At 62.7% G+C, this 17,604-nt stretch overlaps 1 protein-coding gene across 3 annotated transcripts; it reads left to right on the top strand.

The window, feature by feature from the left end:
• Positions 1-320: 320 nt before the first annotated feature.
• PWP2 (PWP2 small subunit processome component) lies at positions 321-17,534 on the top strand. Of its 3 annotated transcripts, XR_009701310.1 has the most exons (22): positions 321-382; positions 1,905-2,017; positions 3,134-3,228; positions 3,517-3,616; positions 4,463-4,606; positions 5,459-5,594; positions 5,771-6,000; positions 6,316-6,459; positions 7,083-7,153; positions 7,484-7,620; positions 7,980-8,128; positions 8,287-8,434; positions 8,654-8,804; positions 9,451-9,631; positions 10,630-10,777; positions 11,365-11,473; positions 12,014-12,079; positions 12,580-12,798; positions 12,952-13,102; positions 13,254-13,328; positions 13,492-13,892; positions 15,037-17,534. XR_009701310.1 is itself a non-coding variant. In XM_061193838.1 (21 exons), exons 1-21 carry the CDS (start codon positions 365-367, stop codon positions 13,667-13,669), a joined length of 2,763 nt encoding a protein of 920 aa, XP_061049821.1. In that variant the 5' UTR covers positions 321-364; the 3' UTR covers positions 13,670-14,631. The 3 variants fall into 3 exon arrangements, 2 of the variants coding, with proteins under 2 accessions (XP_061049821.1, XP_061049823.1); XM_061193838.1 differs by lacking the exon at positions 15,037-17,534 and having other exon boundaries at positions 13,492-14,631; XM_061193840.1 differs by lacking the exons at positions 321-382; positions 3,134-3,228; positions 15,037-17,534 and having other exon boundaries at positions 1,961-2,017; positions 13,492-14,631.
• Positions 17,535-17,604: the final 70 nt, after the last annotated feature.

Here is a 17,604-nt window from a genome sequence, read left to right as displayed (position 1 = left end):
GGTTTTCAGTTTATTCAGTCTCGTTGTTTTGGTCCCCACTTCATAATCGAGAGCTTTGGAACGAATAAGCGTGGGGTCGGACCTTCTCACCCTCCTTGGTGCCTGAATGGCTCGTCAGGGCCCGGCCCAAGCCCGTGAAGATCCGAGACTGGACTGCGGTGGGCGGGGCCGGCGGGCAGGAACCCACGCCTCGGGGGCGGGGCCGGCGGGCTGGGGCCCAGCCTCCGGCGGCGCAGCTCTTCCGGGCCCCGGGGGGGCGCTGTGGTGCGTTGGTGCGGGAACCGCTCTCCTGCCCCGGAAGTGCTTGCTGCAGGCCGGGAGGCGGGGCGCAGAGGCTGCAAGCAACACACGTGTGGCGGCCGCGATGAAGTTCGCGTACCGGGTGAGCGCGGGCCGGGGGTGGTGCGGGGTCCTTAGCCCGGGGTCCCGGTGGGGTCGCTGCTCGAGACTGCTCCTTCGGGGCCAGGGAGCCGGGCCTGGGTGGGCTGGGTCCGGCAGCACCGGTCGGTCCCTCACCGTGCAGCCTGAGACAGGCCGGGCGAGGGGCCGCAGCGCCCTGGCCTGGGACGGAGCGGCGGGCGTGGGCGGGAGGAGCAGGAGCGCTGCGGCAGCGTCCGGCTGAGCTCCGAGAGGGCAGCGAAAACCAGCCCGGACGGAAGTCCTGGTTCCCGGAGCCCGCAGCGCGCGACGTGGGGAGGGCGGGGGGACAGGCGCCGAGCCCACTGGAGCGCTTCTGCATCTTCCCCATCTCTCGGGACCGTTGGCACAGTGGGCCACCCGCAGGTTTGGAGCTCTGGGCGTTTGCGCGGCCCCGCGCGCTGCTGCCACTCCCCTGAAGGCTGTTCCTCCGCAGGGCCGCCGCCTCCGGCCTTTCCCCCTCCGTGCGGTCCCAGCTCCTTACAGGCTTGGTCTGGCCCTGGCCAGAGCGCGGGCCTCCAGCAGCTCCACCCCACACCCACGCTGCCCCCACCCAACCTGGTCTTCCCGCTCAGACTGCTTCCCCACTGTGACCCAAACCTCCCGCTGACCAGCTTCTCTCGGGCCTGATTTCATCCACGCTCTCCGTTCCTTGGGTCATCTCCCCAGTTCCGACACCATTGTCTTCTGCGTGGAATGGCACCAAAGGCTCACCGACTCCCTGCATCTCCTCTGGCTCCCGGGGTCACTTAGCGTGACCTTCGAAAAAGGGGATCGATCATGGTTCACCTCTGCTTAAAACATTGGCTGACCGGGCTCTCCCTGTGGCCTCCTTGGGGTTCCCAGGGCCCTGCCCGCCTGCAGCTCCAGATGCTCCTTGTAATCTGGGTTCCAGCTCAGGTGGCCCCTCTGAGGGTCCTTCCCTGACCACCCTCTGAAGTTCCTCTCCCTCTCCTGCTGACGGGGTTGGCTGTCTGGGCAGCACGGCGCCCTTGCAATCACAGCTCTGTCTCCATCGCCCGCCTGCCCGACATGGAACCTGAGGGCGGCTGATGGTTGAATGAATGATTGAATGGATGGGCTGCAGCAGGTTACCCTGTTCAGGAAGCCTTGAACCCAGGGTGCACTTGGGACGCTGTTCCGTTGTCACAGCTGTTCTCTTCCTGCAACGTGGGTCCTGTCCTGTCCTCCACCCCGCAGACACCCTGTCTAGAGGCTTCCCCGCGCTCACCGTGCCCCTTACCCACCCCAGCGGGAGCTCAGGGCCCCTGGGGACTGGGCTCACTTCCTCCTCTCTCTTGCTCAGGGCCTGGCCTTGTAGGTGCCCAGGAAGTGTCGCGGGGGGTGGGGGGTGGCTAGCGGGACCCCAGGAATGAGCAGGGAGCCTGCGGGAGGTCTCTGCGCCATCTCTTTGACCGGAGGCCTCGCTTAGCCCTTTACCGGAGTTGTATTTTCTTTGTGTTAAGACAGCTTTGTTTTCTTTTCAGTTTTCAAATTTGCTGGGGACAGTCTATCGGTGTGGAAACTTAAATTTCACGTGTGATGGAAATTCAGTTATTAGTCCCGTGGGAAACAGAGTCACTGTGTTTGACCTAAAAAAGTAAGTTCACTAAAGTGACGTTAACAGCTGTGATGATTGTAGTTGGCAGGTAAAAACACAGTGTTTTCCTCACCTCTTTTTTTAATAGCACACCTGTTACTATTAAACAGGCGATGGAGACAGAGCCCCCTGATAGGGGGCTACGGGATTTACATAGTGCCGATGGGTCAGCAGTGGGACTGGCTGTAGGGATCCCGGTTTCTTCCTTCTAGTCTCTCAGCTGAACCCCATGTAATGAGGTTGTTGATCTTCCCTTCAGGGTAGTAGCTCCGTGTCTCTTGGCTGAAACGTTTGGGAGGGGGTGCCTGGGGCGTGGGAGCCGCCCTGGACTGCCGGCCGGCCGGCGTGCTCACCGGGACCAGCTCTGTGTGCTCAGGTTCACTCTGTCTCCTGCTGAGCAAGCACGTGGCTCCGTTTCTGTCTTCTCGGGGGGAGGCTGTCACCCCTTTGCAGACACGTGTGGCCTGGGCGAGACCCTCCTGTTGCAGAGGCTGCCTGGGTCTCTGCAGGCCTCCGTTTCCGAGTCTGTAAGATGGGGCCGTAGTACTTGCCTTGCTTGCGAGTTGTTTCCTGAAGTGCAGGGCGCACCCAGGGCCAGCTGCTGGCGGGGTCATCACTGGTGTCGATAGTGATGGGGCTATCTAGAGGAATGACCACGTGGTGGCACTATATAATAAAGAACAAAATTAGAATGTAATCCGGTGGTTGTTTATTTTTACTTAGCTTTCCATTTTTCTGTGTTTTTGCATTTCTGCAAAAAGCTTTACCGGGCATGCTGTCCCTGAGCTCACCCTCCCGTTGGACAGCTGGATTGTTTCTGGTTTCCTGACTATATGTTTCCAGGGTCCTCTCAGGATGAGGTCCTGGAAGCAAAATTGACACGTTCGAAACCCCCTTTTAAGGATTTTACATGTTTAGCGAAATCTTCTCCAGGACGTTGTCTAATTTCTTCTATCTCTCAAGGGAGGGGCGGTTGAGGAGTCCAGGGCTCTGGCAGGCCTGGGGGGGCGGGGAGACAGGTGCAGGGTGGGTGCTGCTGGTCCAGGCTGGCCCGGTCCCCCACCCCCGCCCGATGACACCAGAGCAGCAGCGCAGCTCTGGTTTTTTGTCTCCCAGCAACAAGTCCGACACTCTGCCTCTGGCCACTCGGTACAACATCAAGTGTGTGGGGCTGTCCCCGGACGGCCGCCTCGCCATCATTGTCGATGAAGGTAACCGCCCTCGGCCAAGAGGTGGCGACGGCATGGGGTGGTGACTGCGGGGCAGGCGGGGCGGGTGTCCAGCTGACCCGAGGCCGACACTAAGACCCCTGGGGGTCCAGGCCCGCATGGTCCCCTCGCCTCCCTCGGTTGCTTCCGTGTCTGGGGCCCCGGTGGGCCTCGGGCGGGCATGCGGGGTGTCCTCCCTGGCCGTGTGCCGCCGGCACCGCGGGGCTGGGCCTCACGACCTGATGCCTGCGTGCGACGTGCGGGGCCTCGCTCTGCTCTCCTTTCCCACAGGGGGCGACGCGCTGCTCGCCGGCCTGGTCTGCAGGGCCGTGCTGCACCGCTTCCACTTCAAGGGCGCTGTGCACAGCGTCTCCTTCTCCCCCGATGGCAGGTACGCAGCTGCGGGCGGGGCGGGAGCTGTCGAGCTGCAGGCTCCCTTGCGCCTGGTGGGCTCGGACGTCACCGCGGCGGCCACAGACAGTCCCTGAGCCCGCGCCCCTCTGGGTCCCCCTCTGGATCCGGGCCGCACAGACCCCTCCTCTCCTCCCCGGGGCTGGTGCTCACACCTCGAGTGGGAGGTTCTGCAGGTTCTTGTCCAAAACCGTCTCCAGGGAAGCTGTGCCCCCAGACAGCGGGGTCATGAAGGAGCCCTGGTGCTGAGCGGCACCGACCCCGGCCTTGACCGCCGCTGGCAGGAGGACGTGGCGAGTCCCGGGCCTGCTCTGGGCTCCAGGGCTGTGGGAAGGGGGGCTGTCCCGGCTGCTCACGCCCAGGCTGGCCGGCTGTGCCGTGGAAGGGGCGGCTCCAGCAGTCAGCCGTGAGCCCCGCCCCACGTCCACCCTCAGGGACCCCGGAGAAGGCGTCCTGGGCAGGGACCGCGCCCAGGTCCTGTCACAGGGCCTGTCTGTGTCTTGCGTTCGGTTCCACCCGGGGCTGTCTGAGCTTGGCCTGGCCTTGGTGGCCTGGCCTTGACCGCCCCCTGGGCCGACGGGAACACCTGAGGGGGCTCTGCTCCGGGGCAGAGGTGTGGCAGGGCCCGGGGTCTGTCCACTTCTTCCCTGACTCTGTCCGCCCGGAGAAGGGGGGACTCGGGGCCCGTGAGAGGCAGGGTTAGGGCCCCAGGTTTGCCGCCTGTAGGGCTGGCCTCGGAGCAGGAGAGCGGCCCTCTCTGGAGCGCTGAGCTGGGCTCGGGGCCCTCACTGGCGCTGGATGTTGATGGCACCCGTTCCTGCGGCAGGAAATTTGTTGTCACCAAAGGCAACCTTGCTCAGATGTACCACGCCCCTGGGAGGAAGCGGGAATTCAACGCGTTTGTTCTGGACAAAACCTACTTCGGGCCGTACGATGAGACCACATGCATTGACTGGACAGACGACTCCCGGTGAGGCCTGGTTGGGGTGGGGCTGGGCATAGGAGGGGCCCGAGGGGAACCTGTAAACAGCACCTTGTAGGGGAACTCGGAGTGACTTGTCGCATCCCCGTCTTGTTTTCAAATGGTCTCTCACGAGCCTCGTGTGGCACAGGGCGCAGGCCTGGCTCCTGGGTCTGAGTCAGGTCTGTCTGGCCCTTGTCACCGGAAACCAGAGCAGAGCCCGGCCCTGGATGAGGACCGCGACAAGCCAGCGTGCGGTGGCCCAGCTTCCAGGGCAGCTGCGGGCAGGAGGGGAGCTGGTGGGCGCCGCCCAGCCGTCCCTGAGAGGGGCTGGCTGCGTCCCCGCTGCCCTGGGTTCTGTGCGCCGGGAGGGGGAGGGGAGGCTGGTGGTGGCTGCCACTTCATACACCAGGCGGGCTGTTCTCACGTGGTTGGCCACAGTGCGGGGCACGCAGCCCCCAGGCGCACAGTGCGTCCGCGGGAGACGCGGGTGGGCTCCTCAGGGGTGGGTCTGTGGGGAGGACCGGGCGCCCCATAGCCAAGCCTTCCTGCCCTTCCGTGGGTCCTGGGATCGAGGGCAGGTCAGGGAGGCGTGAAGAGCAGGGTCCCCAGGCAGCCCCCCACGGGCTCAGTGGTCGGTTCTCAGGCTCCCCTGGGCTGCCCCCCCGAGAGACTGCTTTGCTCGGAGGGACAGTGACACACGTGCAGTGAGGCTCCTGGTCCCGGGAGAAGCACAGGTGGAGGCAGCAGACCGGAGCTGTCCCCGCCTGGAGCCTTGGGCGTCTCCCCTGTGCCCGGGGACCCCACGGGGAGGCTGACACCTGCAAGCCCGAGGCTGAGCTGTGACTCCCCGTCCCCCAGGTGCTTTGCGGTCGGGAGCAAAGACATGTCCACGTGGGTGTTTGGGGCCGAGCGGTGGGACAACCTCATCTACTACGCGCTGGGGGGACACAAGGACGCCATCGTGGGCTGCTTCTTCGAGTCCAGCAGCCTGGACGTACGTCCCCGGTCACAGCCTCGAGTGGGCGCTGGGCCCTCCCCTGAGGCTGCTCCCGGCTCCCTGGGGAGGCTGGGGCCGCGGTAGCCGGGGCAGGCTTGGGAGGTGCCTGTGCAGCCTGGGCCGCCGTGGGCTGGGGGTCAGGGTGACCCAGGCTCTCGCGTCTCCCCCCGCAGCTGTACACGCTCAGCCAGGACGGCGCCCTGTGCGTGTGGCAGTGTGACACCCCCCCTGAGGGCCTGAGGCTGAAAGCCCCCGCGGGCTGGAAGGCGGACCTGCTGCAGAGGGAGGACGAGGACGAGGACGAGGACGGGGACGGGGCGGAGGGGGAGACCACCATCCGCGGGAAGGCCGCGCCGGCTGCCGAGGAGCAGCGGGGGAAAGTGCAGTACTCGCGGGTGGCCAAGTAGGTCTCCCGCCTGCACGGGGTGGGCCTCGCGCCCTCTGGGGCGCGTGGTGATTCCTGCCCCGGGGCCCCAGGCGGGGGCGGGCGGGTGAGGAGTCGGGGGTACCTGGGGATGTGCGGTCCCAGGCAGACCAAGGGTCAGGAGCTGGGAGCGCAGAGCTGCGAGTGTGAGGACGTAGTGGGTCGTCCTCAGGATGAGGGGCAGCGCTGTCAGGCTGCCCTCTCTCTGCGTGCCCTGGGGGTCGGGCTGGGGCTGTGAGACCAGCCGAGCTCTCTGGTCCTCTTCCCACAGTTCTTGTGTCCCTGCCTGCTTAGGTACTTCTTCAATAAAGAAGGAGATTTCAACCATCTGACAGCTGCAGCGTATCACAAGAAGGTCCACCTCTTGGTCACTGGTTTTGCTTCCGGAATCTTCCACCTTCACGAGCTCCCGGAGTTCAACCTCATCCACTCCCTGAGGTCAGCGACTCTGCTCTGTGTGGTCACGTGTGTGCATGCATGTGCGCGTGTGTGTGTGTGTGTGTGTGTGCGCGCGCGCTCGCTCTCAGTCCGCCGGCGGGCAGTGGGGGAAGGTGGAAGCCGTGCTGTGCCCGTCTGGACCGAGGGCCGTGGAGTGGCCAGGAGGCCCGTCCAGCCACACGGATGGCTTCCCAGGACACTTGCCCCTTCCTCTGTCCTGGATTAGAGAGATTGGGGACGCTGCTGCCCTGCCCCCATCTCAGACGTGCAGTCCCCTCGGCCCCATCCACCCCCCAGTCAGAGGGAGCTTTGGTTCCACGTGTAGATCACATTGTTTTTATTTCCTGTTCTCATTTTTCTTCTCCTGCATCTTTGGAACGTTGAGAAAACTAAAAGTACTGGTTTCCCGAAGTCACGCAGCTTCGAGATTTTGAACGCGGGGCAAGAAAACTCTGGGTTTTCTGATGCACTCAGTGAAATGAATCGTCTATGTCTAGTAAACGGGTGGGGAGGAAGTGGGTGCTGCTAGCAGGGAGACCTGGCCCTGTCCTCACTCGCACGGCCACCCCGGGGAAGGGATGGGAGCCCTTGCTGTGCTGACCGAGCCCCGCGTTTCTCCGCAGTGTCTCGGATCAGAGGGTCTCGTCCATTGCCATCAACGGCTCTGGGGACTGGATCGCCTTCGGGTGCTCAGGTTGGTACCTGGGTTTGTGAGGACAGGAGCGGGACTCTTCCTCCGGGAAGCCTGCCGGCCATCCCGCCTCCCCCTAAGGTGCCGCACCAGGCCAGCAGCCAGGTGGCTCACTACGAAGGAGCAGCCGCTGAAACTTCCTGCACAAAGGCTCCTCTGAGTCCTGAGTCCCGTTGCCGCCTGAATCCTGGCCTGTCGCCTTGGCCTCTGGCGGGTGACGCGGGAGGTTGGCGTCTCCGTGCTGGGGCCCCTCGTTCAGGTGGAGGCTGACGGCACCTGCCTCAGGCCGAGACGGGCGAGCGGTGTCACGAGCAGTCCCTGTGTGCCCCGCAGGCCTGGGCCAGCTGCTGGTGTGGGAGTGGCAGAGCGAGTCCTACGTGCTCAAGCAGCAGGGCCACTTCAACAGCATGGTGTCCCTGGCCTACTCCCCCGACGGGCAGTACATTGTGACCGGCGGGGACGACAGCAAGGTGGGCCGCGGGGGTGGCGAGGGGGAGCCGGAGGGGTCCTGTCCCTGTTCTGTTGGTCTGGCTGAGGCGGGGTGCAGCACCGTGGCCAGGCCCTGACTTGGGTTCAGCCTGGAGCTCCAGAGCCCACCCGGCCTCATCTGGCTTCCCGAGAAGCCGTTTGCAGACTTACCCGGTCTGAGTGGAGAGCCTTTGGGTGTCTGTTTCCCCCTTTTTGGCTCGGTTTTCTGGGCACGTCTAAGGGGTCCATGGTGCCAGCAGCTGCTCTCTGATGTGGGAGGCTGCCCCCCCGCAGCCCCCCAGTCCTCGCTCGCAGGGGCACCCCCGTGGGGTGTCCTGAGCCGTGGCGCTGCCCGCCACAGGTCAAGGTGTGGAACACCCTCAGTGGCTTCTGCTTCATCACTTTCACGGAGCACTCGAGTGGGGTCACCGGCGTGACCTTCACCACCACTGGCTACGTCATCGTGACCTCTTCCATGGACGGGACCGTGCGCGCCTTTGACCTTCACAGGTGACCTTCCTGCGGGGATGCCTGCCCCGCAGCCTCTCCCCGTGTGCTGGGCTGTGAGAGCGAGGTTGAGGGTTCTGGGCTCGTCGGTCAGACACAGGGTGAGGTCCACGAGAGCTCGTGGGCCCCCGAACCGTCCCGACTGGGCTGTCCTCCCGCAGGTACCGCAACTTCCGCACCTTCACATCCCCGCGCCCCACCCAGTTCTCCTGTGTGGCCGTGGACTCGAGCGGGGACATCGTCTCTGCTGGGGCCCAGGACTCTTTTGAGATCCTCATCTGGTCCATGCAGACAGGCAGGCTCCTCGACGTAAGGGCCGCGAGTCCAGGGGCTGGGGTGTGGGGAGGGGGCCTGGCTGACCTGAGAGGAGTGGGGGACGGAGTCACATCCCGGGCACCGTTTACACGCGTTTCCTGGGTGGGCTCCCCTTCCTGGCCCACACCGCAGCCCAGCGGCCACGGCCTGTGCACCCCGGGGTGGCCCGCTGGGCGTCTCTCGTCCTCAGAGCCCTTTTCTGAACGGCCGTAGGTTTTGTCCGGCCACGAGGGGCCCATCAGTGGTCTGTGTTTTAACCCAATGAAGTCGGTCTTGGCCAGCGCCTCCTGGGACAGGACGGTACGTCTGTGGGACATGGCGGACAGCTGGAGGACCACAGAGACGCTGGCCCTCACCTCCGACGGTAAGCGGCACCCGGGCACTGGGGGGAAGGCCCGGTCTCGGGCGCGTGGTTGGATAAACCCAGGGCTCCGAGCGCCGTGGGCTGTTAGGGTTGGCAGCCTGGTTTTGTCACTTGGCATCGGGCTCCCCCAGGGAAGCAAGCCGGGTGCCCTGCTGTAGCAGCTTCCTGCTGCTTCCTGGGCATGAGGCCCTGTCCTGGAGCCCCACTGCCCGCGCTCGGGGGCAAAGTGTCCTGGTGCGCAGCCGGCCGGGCTGCAGAGCTGATGGGTCATGGTGAAGACCGAGCTGCCCGTGTCTGGCCCTCACGGAACCCGGTCGTTGGCCCGGGGGCTCGTGGTCTCTGTGGTGGTCTCTGCTTCCTGCCACCCGACCCGGCTCTGATTCAGGCTTTTAGCCACTGGCCCCCTGCGTCTTCTGGGGGCCTCTGTACCACCCCCGCCTCCAGCTAGTCTGTCTCTAGCCTGCCCGTGACCTCCATGTGACGCCTCCCGCCCAGAGCCCTCCACTGGGCCGCCCCTGCTCGGTTATGCCTTGTGCGCATCCTGCGGCCCCCAGGCCCTCAGGGTGCCGGGATGAGGGCAGCTCAGTGTGGCCCATCGCCCGGAGCCCAGGGTCTTCCTTGGCCCTAATTCCGCGCCTCTTCTCAGCTCTGGCCGTGACCTTTCGCCCTGACGGTGCCGAGCTGGCTGTGGCCACGCTGAACTCGCAGATCACCTTTTGGGACCCTGAAAGCGCGGTGCAGACGGGCTCCATCGAGGGCAGGCACGACCTCAAGACGGGAAGGAAGGAGCTGGACAAGATCACTGCCAAGCACTCGGCCAAGGGGAAGTGAGTGCTCGGTGGGGCTGTCCCGGAGCCCAGGAGCTCCTCAGCGGGGGCCCTTCCCGGAGGGAGCAGGGTGTTGGCGGGGTCCGTGTCGATGAACAGGCTTCTGCATCCTCCCACCCCGAGGACCAGAATCTGGGGGCCCGTTTTCAGTTCTCTCGGGTGCATCCCTGCCAGTGTCATTGCCGGGCCCCCTGGTGACTCTGCTTCACCTTTTGAGGACCACCCCCGCCAGACTGTTTTTCAAGGAGCCTGCACAGTTTACATCCCCCCAGGGCAGGGGCTTCCGCTGTCCCCACATTATTAGCAATGCTCCTTCCTGCCTGTTTTTAAAAATCCCAGCTGTCCTGGTGGGTGTGAGCTGGTGCTTCATAGTTTTGGTTTGCGTTTCCCTGAGCAATGAAGTTCTTGGCATCTTTTCACGTGCCGGTGGACCATTTGTGTGTGGGCTTTGGGGAACTTTTTCTCCAGAGCATCTGCCTGTTCGAATGGGCTGTCTGTCAGTGTTGCTGAGTTGTAAGAGCTCTTTGTGTACTTGAGACATGAGACCCTTATCAGATATACACTTTGCAAGTATTTTCATCTTCTTCCTCCTGTGGCTCGTCTCCACTTTCTTGAAGGTGTTGTTTGAAGCACGTTTTTAATTGTGACAAAGGCCCACTTGTATATTTTTTCCCTTGTCACTTGTGCTCTCGGTGTTGTATCTAAGAATCCTCTGCCCAATCCAAGGTCACCGTCTCGAGTCCTGTGAGCCAGCAGGGCAGTGAGCGCCGCTGTGAGCAGGGCAGGTGGGCCCCTCCCCGCGGCCCTTCTGGGAGCCGCCCTGCCTCTCGGAAGCTGCGGCGTTGCCCCTCCCCCAGGGGCCGTGCTGCCCGGAAGGAGCCTGGTGACTGGGCCATGGGTTCTGACCCTGCAGGGTGTAGGCCAGAGCCCTGGAGGGTGCTGGGGAGGGTGCTGTTTGCCTTCTGGGTGGCAACTGAGTCCCCGTCCCCTCCGCGCAGGGCCTTCACCACTCTGTGCTACTCTGCGGACGGCCAGAGTATCCTGGCGGGAGGGATGTCCAAGTTTGTGTGCATCTATCACGTCAAGGAGCAGATTCTCAGGAAGAAGTTCGAGATCTCCTGCAACCTCTCTCTGGACGCCATGGAGGTGAGCGAGTGCTGCAAGGCCACAGAGCAGGGCCCGGGGGCTGCACGGGACCCCTGTGTGGTCCCTGCTGCGAACGTCCGGGGCTGCCCGGCCTCGCCCATGGCCCTGCTCACGCCCCGGCTCCACGGGGACCTGGGGGGGGGGGGGGGCGGGGCCTCTGGACAGGTGCGCCTGCCCGGGTTCACCTGCTGTGGCTCCCCTGCCGGGCGAGGGGCATCTGCGTGCGGCTGTAAGCCCGCCCCCCTGGGTGTTCCGGGGTGGGCTGTCCTCGTCATGTCCCCGGGGACGCGGAGCAGGACGGGCTGTGGCAGGTGGCAGCAGACGCCACCCCACGTGCGGCTCCCTCGCGGGCTCACGCACGCTCTTCGTTCGGCTGTCGGGTTAGAGAATCCGCCCACCACGGGGCTGGCCGCGGGAGCCCAGGGGAGGCGCTGCCCTGTCCTGTCTCAGGCTCCGTGTGCCCCGTGGGGTTCCAGGCAGGGCTGGCCGCCCCCCAGCCTGTGCTGGTGGCACAGGAGGGAGGTGGGGCAGACGAGCGCACCCTCCCTGCACCTCCCGCAGTGAGATGTCCAGGTTTCGCCCTTTAGGAATTTTTGAACCGAAGGAAAATGACAGAGTTTGGCAACCTGGCACTCATTGACCAAGACGCTACGGAGGAGGGCGGGGTCACGATACCGTTGCCGGGCGTAAAGAAGGGTGAGCAGAGGGTCCTCTTGTGTCCCCCTGGCCAGGGCACGGCAGGCCGCCCTGCTCACCACCTGCTTTTCCTGGGGGATGGCGGGCGGTGTTGCTCTCGTCGGGGCTGCAGCGATTGACGTCCAGGAACTCTGGCGCCGGTGGCCAGGGCGCGGGGTCCCCCCTGCGAGTGGCTGGGCATCTGGCCGGTGCCCAGCCCTGTGCCTTGCACCTGCCCCCGGGGGGCTTCAGGGTAAGCCCAGTGTCGGGCTGGCAGCCTCCCCGGCCTGAGGGCCCTGAGGGGCTGGAACCACCTGCCTCGCAGCCTGGGCTGGGCAGGGCTTTTCTCCGGAACAGACACGCCGGCTGCTGGCCAGGCCGGGGCCCAGAGAGCGGCCGCCCTGAGGGCTCGTCCGTGGAGGCTGGCAGCGCCCATGAAGCAGCACCTGAGGCCCCGACACGGGGCTGCTGCTCCTGCTGGGTCCGCAGGGCGGGCCTCCCTTTGTGGGGCGAGTGGTGAGGGATGTGCTGCCCTGTGACGGGCGGTGCCTCTGTTCCCAGGTGACATGAGCTCCCGGCACTTCAAACCTGAGATCAGGGTGACTTCGCTCCGCTTCTCTCCCACCGGTGCGCACTGGGTGTCAGGTCATTGATGTGGGAGGGGTGGGCTTGGTCCCGATGGCCTTCCGGGCCTGCGGTGTGCACAGTGGGCCTGTCAGCCCACTCCCGGGGCGAGGGCAGCATGGAGCCTCTGGCCAGCTCTGGGCACCGCCGACCCCCGGGGGTAAGACGTGGCCATCTTTGTCCCCGCTGGCGGACGGCCATGGAAGCTGTGGCTTCAGACACACCCAGCTTCCAAGCGGGGAGGTAGGCACCTGCCCTGAGTGCCCTGCCCGTGTGCCTGTCGGCCGACCCAGGAGTGTCGGGCGGGGGAGGGAGCAGGACGGGGCTGCAGCGGGCTGAGCCTCACGGGGCGCTCCTTCCCAAGGGGCCGGCGTCCCCCAGGCTCCCTCCCCGCTGTTGCACTCAGGACCCCGGGGACGTATTCAGTACCTGTTCTTCAGAAAATGGGGAAAAGCGGAAATAAACGTGCCGGAAGCCTTTGTTAAGTCTGCTTGATTTCCCAGGGCGCTGCTGGGCGGCCACCACCACCGAGGGGCTGCTTATCTACTCCCTGGACGCCCGGATGCTCTTCGACCCGTTCGAGCTGGACAGCAGCGTGACGCCTGCGCAGATCCGGGCGGCGCTGCGCCAGCGGGACTTCACCAGGGCCATCCCCATGGCCTTCCGGCTTCACGAGAGGAAGCTGCTGCAGGAGGCCCTGGAGTCGGTGCCCTGGGACCAGAGTGAGCCCGGGCCAGGGCTGGGGAGGCCCGCGGGGCCGAGGGGGCCCTGCGGCCACACGCGGCGGCCGGGTCTCCGCACGTGCAGCGCTGTGAGCGCGCCTCTCCTGACGGGTTCTTCGCGGGCTGAGGGGGACTTTCCTCCTTCTCTTCCAGTTGGGGTCATCAGCTCCTCCCTGCCTGACTTGTACGTGGAGAAGGTGCTGGAATTTTTAGCTTCGTCCTTCGAAGAGTCTCGCCATCTAGAATTCTACCTCATATGGACTCAGAAACTGCTTATGGTCCACGGACAGAAGCTCAAGTCCAGGTACGACCCGCCCGCCCCCTTGGCCACCTGTCACTGGGCCAGCTGTCTGTGTGGATGCACAGACCAGGGGAGGCTTTCACAAGCGCACAGCGCGGAGCAGGTCCGGGTGGCCTGGTGGTGGCCGCCACGCTGAGGGACGTCTCCTTTCCAGAGTGGGGACACTGCTGCCGGCAGTTCAGTTCCTGCAGAAGAGCATCCAGCGCCACTGGGACGACGTCTCCAAACTGTACGTGTCTCGGGAGTGGCTGATGGGCAGGGCGGGGCTTTCACTGGCACCAGCAGGTTCCAGTTGGTTCCACGCCAGGGCCGCTCCCTGTGTTGTCTGATTTTTGGGGACAGAAGGCCCCAGTGTCGGTCTTACTGATGTGAGTCCCGTGTGCCCTCGGCAGCTGCGACTGGAACCGCTACAATATGCAGTACGCTCTGGCCGTTTCTAAGCAGCGGGGCCTGAAGCGGCCCTCGGAACCACCGGGCAGCGAGGAGGAAGCAGATGCATCCGAGGACGATGACAGCAGCCTGCACCTGCTCAGGAGAGGACCTGGGGATGGAGACGGGCCGCTGGCCTAGGGCTGGCCGCCTGCAGCCCTGCTGGCTTCGGTTGGGATGTTGGGCAAGGTGGGATCTCCACCGCGGGGGGCAGCCGGGACGCAAGGGCACTGTCGCCAGGACTCATTCTCCAAGAATCAAACGCGGCCACGGGGTCAGTGCGTGAGCTGACGGGTCCCTGGCAGGCATGGGCTTGGCACCCAGGGCCCAGGAGTGTCTACCGTCGAAAGCACCCTGCGGAGAGGTGAATGGGCTCACGTGTATAGACTCAAACTTTGTATGAGGTTTTATGTTTTTAATATAAAGTTTTGATAATTTTAGAGATGAAAAAGATGTGTATTTCTACAATGTAGGTATTGAGTCTGACCTCTGAATTTGAAATGTTTGTAATGTATCCTGGGTGTGATTGTCGTGCTGGGGGATCAGGGCCACCTGCCTGCTGGCACCTCTGTGCCAGGGAACAGGTGAGCAGGGCAGGTGGCTCGCCCTCACGGCCCCAGCCTAGGCTGCCAGCCCCGTCACCCCTGCACAGGGTCTGGCAGGGAACATCTGCTTGACTCTGACCTTGGAGAGGGGCCTGGGGCTGGGCCTGGACAGGCTTTCCAGGGACCCATCAGACCTGCTGGCCAGCTCTGAGAGGAAGACTCCATCCTGCGATGCCCCTCGGGAAGGGTCACTGTGAGGGCAGCCTAGATCACAGCCAGGCCCCTGGTCCCTTGGGAGCTATGGCCTCCAGGGTCAGGACACAGGCCCCAGCCTGCAGGTCACCAGAGGTGCGGCCACGAGTCACTGGACCATTATTAGGATGGATGGCAGGCAGGTTCTTGCTAGTCTGGTGGGGCTGTGTGCTCTTCTATCTGCTTATGAAACGCATGTGCTATCTCGGGATGGAGTCATTTCCTTTGTAAATATAATGATGTCTATCAGAGCCTCTTCTGTTCTTGGGTATTAAGGTAGAAAATAAATACATTGACAGTCTTGTATTTTCAGATGCAAATAACTCATCTGTAAACTATCCCCGTGGTCCTGAAAGGAACTGGGATGGACCCTGTTCTTCTCCTCCTCCCATCTTCCTGCCAGGGGTTGTCACACACCGAGCTTGAGACACAAACACTGACTCACCTCTCAAAAGCCACTGCAGCAGGGGGTGAAAGGCAGTGTTGGGTCTGTCATCCTAACCCCCAGCTGGGGAAAGATACACTCAGCCCTGCCAGCCCTCTCCCAGGCTCCCCCACTAATGATTAAAGGAGGACTAAATAATATAACCTTGACCTTCTTCTAGAGGCTACCCTAATACCCACTCCCGAAGCAAAATTCTCGTGTAATTTGACCTCCCTTTGCACCCTCTACAGTTCACTTAACGATGTACTTAAATGTCCCCCCTACAGAGCTCGGACCACCGTTCATCCACAAGCCAGGACACCCTAGCAAGTGGGAGCCACTGAAAACTATAACCTTCCAACTTGTAACTATTCTGTGGAGAAATCTAAAATGAGCCAGAAGAGGAACTGACCCAAACCAAAGATGGTCAAGCCTTCCAAGGATACTCCCAACTTGCCTGGAGGGCCTTAGAACACACTGCCTACCAAGAGCCCATCAAATGGCAAAAATGGGTTCAAGCACACCAAAATAAGAGTTGGTGTAATAGGCCCCCAAACAAAGAAGCCTGCAGCTCACCAGACCCTACAAGCTGGCCCCATTCTCACGTCACTCACGTGCCACTAACTCATCTTTGGCCCCAGCCCGCTGGCCTCTGCAGAAACACACATGGATGACGATGTGGACATCAGGAGGATGTGTGTTCCTTCCTTGGGGCCCAGAGAGCCAAAACCTAAAGGAAATGTCCCCAGCAAAGCCCACTGGGGTCTCCGGGAAAAACAGGATGGAATCCAGGTGATACGGTCCAACCTCTTTTGTGTTTATTCTACTTTTACTTGCCTGTAGGGGGCCTCGTGCAGAGGCTTCCCACCTAACGTGTCGGATTAGTGTTCCCAGTGCAAAGCGGCTCTGCCTGACAGCCCAACTGGGTGAGCCGTGTGCAGAAGTGCTGCACCCGCCTGACCCACAATGACTCCACCCTTCCCTCTGCCAGAACCCTATAAAGCAGCACCGCCCCTGGGCCTTTCAGGGGAGACCCTGTGCTGTAGAGCAAGCTCCCATCTCTCCATTCTTTGATCAAAGAATACAGCTTTCCTTTGCTTCTCAACTGAACTTGGTCTCTGTCTACTGGTGCGAGTGACACGGGGCAGAAGGATGCTTATTGGTGCCCGACTCAAAAGGGTCGGTAACACGTCCACCCCAGGAGAGCAGACAAAAGGAAGGCGGCCTCAGACTTAATAGTCACGGGCATAGGCTTAGCACCAGGATGAGCAGCCCCACGGGGACGGGGGTGCCTATCACGAGGCCACCCTTCAAAACCTACCTGCCTCAGTGGAGGAACTGGCCAAAACGCCAGCCTCTAGTTAGACTGACTAAAGATCGTGGTGCGTTCCATAGCCAATGTAGTAATGGATACCAGAACAGCCTCCAGTTACCCCGTGACAGAACAAGGCGGCGTCTGTGTGGCTGCAACACCTGCTGGTGCGTGTGGACAAGTGCCACACACCACCCAGCGTAAAGGAAATAACATCAACAGGCCAGCTGGTGACACAGCATTGGTAATCGCGCCCCGGAGGCATGCAATTCTGTAAAGGGCTTTCTCCCCAGTAAGTCGGCCATTTACTCCATCCACTGACACTTCCTTGAGTCACAGCGCTACTGATTCTTCTGTTGGGCCTATAATTCTTAACTTCCATGTCAAGTTTGTCTCTCAAAGACTGCAGGCCACCAGATTATGCCTCTGTCGTGTCAACCCTGAATTGGGGGCATACCAACACCTCCAATAGTCCAGTTTGAATACCCTAGAATGTGGACAGCTAGACGCCAAACTGTTTCATTCCTCAAGCCCCTCCTGGGCCTTCGTCCTTGGCAGCAGAAAGCGGCTAGAGCGGCGGTCACCCCTCATCCCTCAAGATTGAGGAAGGATCCAAAGACAGGCATGGACTGAAATCACCACTTGTGAGTTATAAAGCCCACGAGGTAGAAACAAAATGACACAGAGAACACCAAGCTCCTTCTGCAGAGAACCAGGGAAACAAACTTGCTGACAGCCCCGCCGACTGAGCACTGCGCAGCCACACTGAAGGACTAGAACGAGGGACTACAATAGTGACCTTTAGACGTCACGGGCCAAAACCCCACTGCATGTTACACCCGGGACCGCCAATTTGCACCCGCGACCGGTCAGAGGCTTAACGAGCAGCCCCAGCGCCTGCGCAGGAGAGCTCTTGATACTTACACTGAAACTTACACTTACTTTCCACCAATCATATCCGAGCCCCCTCCCCTTCTTGCTCCCTACTTCCTGATAAATACCCCCTCAGCAGGCCCCGGGGACACAGATCTGAGCTTTGCACCGCACCTCTACGTCCCTTCTTGCTTGGCCCCCCTATGATAAACCTCTTTCTCTGCAAAGACCTGGCCTCATACCTGGCCTTTCCTCTCCACAACCAGCTGGGTTACAAAAGGACCCACGTCAATGGAAAGGCGAAGAGCAGCAGGGGGAGGGGCGCCAGACCGCTGCAGCGGGAGGGCTTCACTCCGGCCCGGACTCAGCGGCCGGGAAAGGGGGGCGCAGATGAGAACTGGACACTTGGGCGCCGGCCACTAGGTGTCGCGGAGTCACGTTGAGGCCTCCTGACGACACCGAAGTTAACTTTCCAGAGCCCGTATCTCAGCGCAGCGCTTCTCGGCAACCGCGACCCTGCGCGCCGCCCGGCGACGCCCCCCGCGGGGCGGGACGGAGACGGTGTCCGAAGCCGCGCTGACCCACTGCAGAGCCACGCGCCCTTGCCGGGCTGAGCGCGAGCCACGGGCGACTGCGCAGGTGCGGCCCCGCCCACCGGCGCGCTCGCGGG

This window comes from Eubalaena glacialis, chromosome 6, assembly GCF_028564815.1.
Source record: "Eubalaena glacialis isolate mEubGla1 chromosome 6, mEubGla1.1.hap2.+ XY, whole genome shotgun sequence".
NCBI classification, from domain to species: Eukaryota; Metazoa; Chordata; class Mammalia; order Artiodactyla; family Balaenidae; genus Eubalaena; species Eubalaena glacialis.
This window is presented reverse-complemented; position numbering and strand designations above follow the sequence as displayed.